At 41.9% G+C, this 3,183-nt stretch overlaps 1 protein-coding gene across 1 annotated transcript in view; it reads left to right on the forward strand.

Moving 5' to 3' along the window:
• The window catches only part of LOC118429723 (hydroxyacid oxidase 1-like), an 8,677-nt gene continuing 5,494 nt past the window's right edge, over window positions 1–3,183 (forward strand). Inside the window, exons 1-2 of the mRNA XM_035840339.1 lie at window positions 1–228; window positions 2,281–2,432. Of these exons, the coding sequence (XP_035696232.1) occupies window positions 89–228; window positions 2,281–2,432 (292 nt within the window). The 5' untranslated portion in view covers window positions 1–88. The remainder of the gene's footprint in view (window positions 229–2,280; window positions 2,433–3,183) is intronic.

Below are 3,183 nucleotides of genomic sequence, written 5' to 3' on the forward strand. Positions count from 1 at the left end.
ACAATGACATCGTGCCACCGGCAGCTATTGGAGCCCGCCCGTAGGAGCGCCGTGGTTCTGCTAACTCTAGGTCCGTGCCCTGTTCACGATGTCTGTGAACGCGCTAACCTCCATTGCAGATTTTGAGAAGTCTGCGCACGAGAAGCTGCCGGACTTTGCCTGGTCATACTATAGTCGTACTTCAGACGCCGGGCAAACGTACCTAGATAACACCGAGGCCTTCCGACGGTAAGGGGTTAAGTTTTCTGTTTATAATTTCCAGATAAGACGGTGTCGGGTTCAAAATCTCTCGAGGATACTTGATACCAAGACTCTCGCCGGCACTGAAACCTTTCTACGTCCCGTCAGGTACTGACAAATACATGAAAGAAAGGTTCCATGAAGAACACCGGAGAAGCAATTGATCTAGAGGGACGAAGACCAATATTTGTTTGTCCCAATGCAAGCGGCAAACTTCCGCCTATACATGATACACATAAGAGAGTCTTGCTTGATACTAAAGGTATGCCACTGCCTGAGGCCGGTGTTCTATTTATCCATGCAGGCATTACATTATATATAGTATATATAGTACAAACAAGTATTTCGAGTCTATGTTATATTAAAACTTTTTACACAGACAGCCGCAAAATAGGCCACATTGGTCCACAAGTCATTGAAACTATCGTTGAGATATTGACTCTTGGGCTGTTATCGAGCAAACTACGTAAAGGTGACTGACCTTTCTAGGTCCCAGGTTCAACCACCTTCACCTTCGCCAGACGGTTATTTTTCGAGCGTGTTGTCTGTGTGTGTGTCTGTTAACAGTATGACTCGAGAAGCTTTGGATGAATCCTGATAATATTTGGTATGTGGGTAGTGGTCAGGAAAACGACGGCCAAGATCGATATTTTTTAATGGGCCCCCTAGCGGCTCCCTAGGGTACTGCAGTGGAACTTCCATTCTTTTATATGTCGTGTTCTGGACATGCTGTGGTCGTGATTTTTGAGTGGTAGACAGCCCTCGGGGGCAGTGAGTAAGTGCTGTAAGGCCTCCCTAGCGGCTTTTCTGCACCTCGAGCGCCGATTTCCTTTCGAACTTTGGACGAGAATATCTCGAGAACGTGTCGACGGATCGTCATGATTTTGGGTATGTAGGTACGTAACCTAAGTGATGACTTACATAATAAGGTACCAATTATGCGAATAAACAGCTAATTTGCATAATCAATAAGGAAAGTTCACATATGTAACTGAGAAAGGGAGAAAAGTTTATAGATATTAATTACTAGTATGCGAATGACGAACTCAATTGTATAATCAAAGACAAAATATAATAATTCCATAGTATCAAATGATGGGAATTTCATACTTACACATTATGAAGCCTAGTTAAGGTGAACATTATTGGACATGTACTAATTATGCAAACAAACAACTACTAGTAATTTGAAAATCGGTGAGTAAATTTTATAAACCCAAGTTGTATTTCATGATAGGGCTTTGAAATGTGTCACATATGAAATTGAGAAAGAGAGAAATGTCAATAGATCTCAATTATGGAAATGGCGACCTCATGTACATGATTAATGAGAAAATGATATAATTCCATAGTGGTAAATAATGGGAATTTCATGCTTACAACATTGTGAAGCATAGAGTGAAGATGACCATTATTAGACATAAAACATGCGAACACTGAAATGGCCTTCACTGCTACGATAAGACTTTCATACTTTGGGTTTGTGCTTCATGGATAGATTGGATCATTAACCGAGACAAATTATGCAAATGAGGACCTTATTCAAATACAGTCAGACCTGTCTATAGCAGCCACTCAAGGGACTTGAAAAGTATGGCCACTGTACACAGGTGGCCACTATAGAGAAAATTCTGATCAATTGACCACAAGCAAAAAGTTGCACATGATTTCAGTACCCACTGATCTTTCTCTCCAAGTAACATTGTCTTGATTGTCTCAAAACCCTGCCAAATTAAGTGAAATTTCCCAAAAATGATTGATATTACCATTCAAAATGTTGGTTAACCACTCTTACGTTGTAAACCACGCGTAACTTCCGCTACCGCCTAAATGGCCCTGTCAACTCCGAAGCCTCGCAAACTACGATTGTAAACCAGGGCGACATACGACCGCTGTTTGGTCGCAATAGGCAGTGTTTCTGTATCTACGGGACCAGAAATAGTGTGACCGTGGCTGCGTTGGACAGCTGACCGCTATTGACTATTTCTTTCTGAAGTACGTAACACACCAGTACTAAGCATGTTGTCACATCCCCCTCAGGTACCGCCTCATCCCACGGAACCTCCGTGACGTCTCCATCCGGGACACCTCGGTAACGGTGCTGGGGTCCAACCTAGCCATCCCAGTAGCCATTGCGCCAACTGCCTTGCACCGATTCGCTCATCCTGACGCGGAGTTGGCGACTGCCAAGGGTAGGTTAAAATTGTCATATCCGAATACATGATTTCATGGGGGGAGGGGGGTGGGGTCTCAAAGTAAGAGTAATGAATAAAGTTTATTGCAAATTCTTGCCCGTGGGTTTAATTGCAGGTAACATGAAAGATTCAAACAGAGTAAAAAAACAATTATCACTACAAAAAAAACAATAGAGTGTCTACTTTAGTCTAAAGCTAGTAAAAGCTAACTCTAGATCCTGGGTTATTGGATTCGGCTCCTTTTTCGAAGACAGTGGAAGACGATAGATCCCACCTTTTCTATTATGTGTGGGTTTTGTGATGTTAGAACTTCAAGGAGAATTTTTTTTTCTTTTTGTCAGTGAATGTGAGGAAGTTTGGGTGGAATTTGATGGCCTCTTTGAATAGCTCTTCTCTTTCGTGATTATAGAAAGACGTAAAATGTGTTTCGTCTTCCACCACGTTTGACGTACATTGTTTGCACGTTCTTTCACACACGGATAGCCTCTTGTACCACCCTCTCTCAATTTCAAGAGGGTGGGCACTAATTCTAATTTTGCTGATTGCCGAGCGTAAATCAAAAGTATCTAATTCTAAGTATTTTTCCATAGTATGTAAGACTAAAGAAATGGAGTACATAGCACTAGTTTCGTATCACCTATAAGGTACTCAGACTGTTGGGTTTGACGCCTTCTTAGAAAGCAGTGGTTAACTAGAGTTCCACGAACACATTCCTTTGCCAAATAAACCAGGTATGTATTTAGAAAGA

The sequence above is a fragment of the Branchiostoma floridae genome, chromosome 13 (genome assembly GCF_000003815.2).
Source record: "Branchiostoma floridae strain S238N-H82 chromosome 13, Bfl_VNyyK, whole genome shotgun sequence".
Lineage (NCBI taxonomy): Eukaryota > Metazoa > Chordata > Leptocardii > Amphioxiformes > Branchiostomatidae > Branchiostoma > Branchiostoma floridae.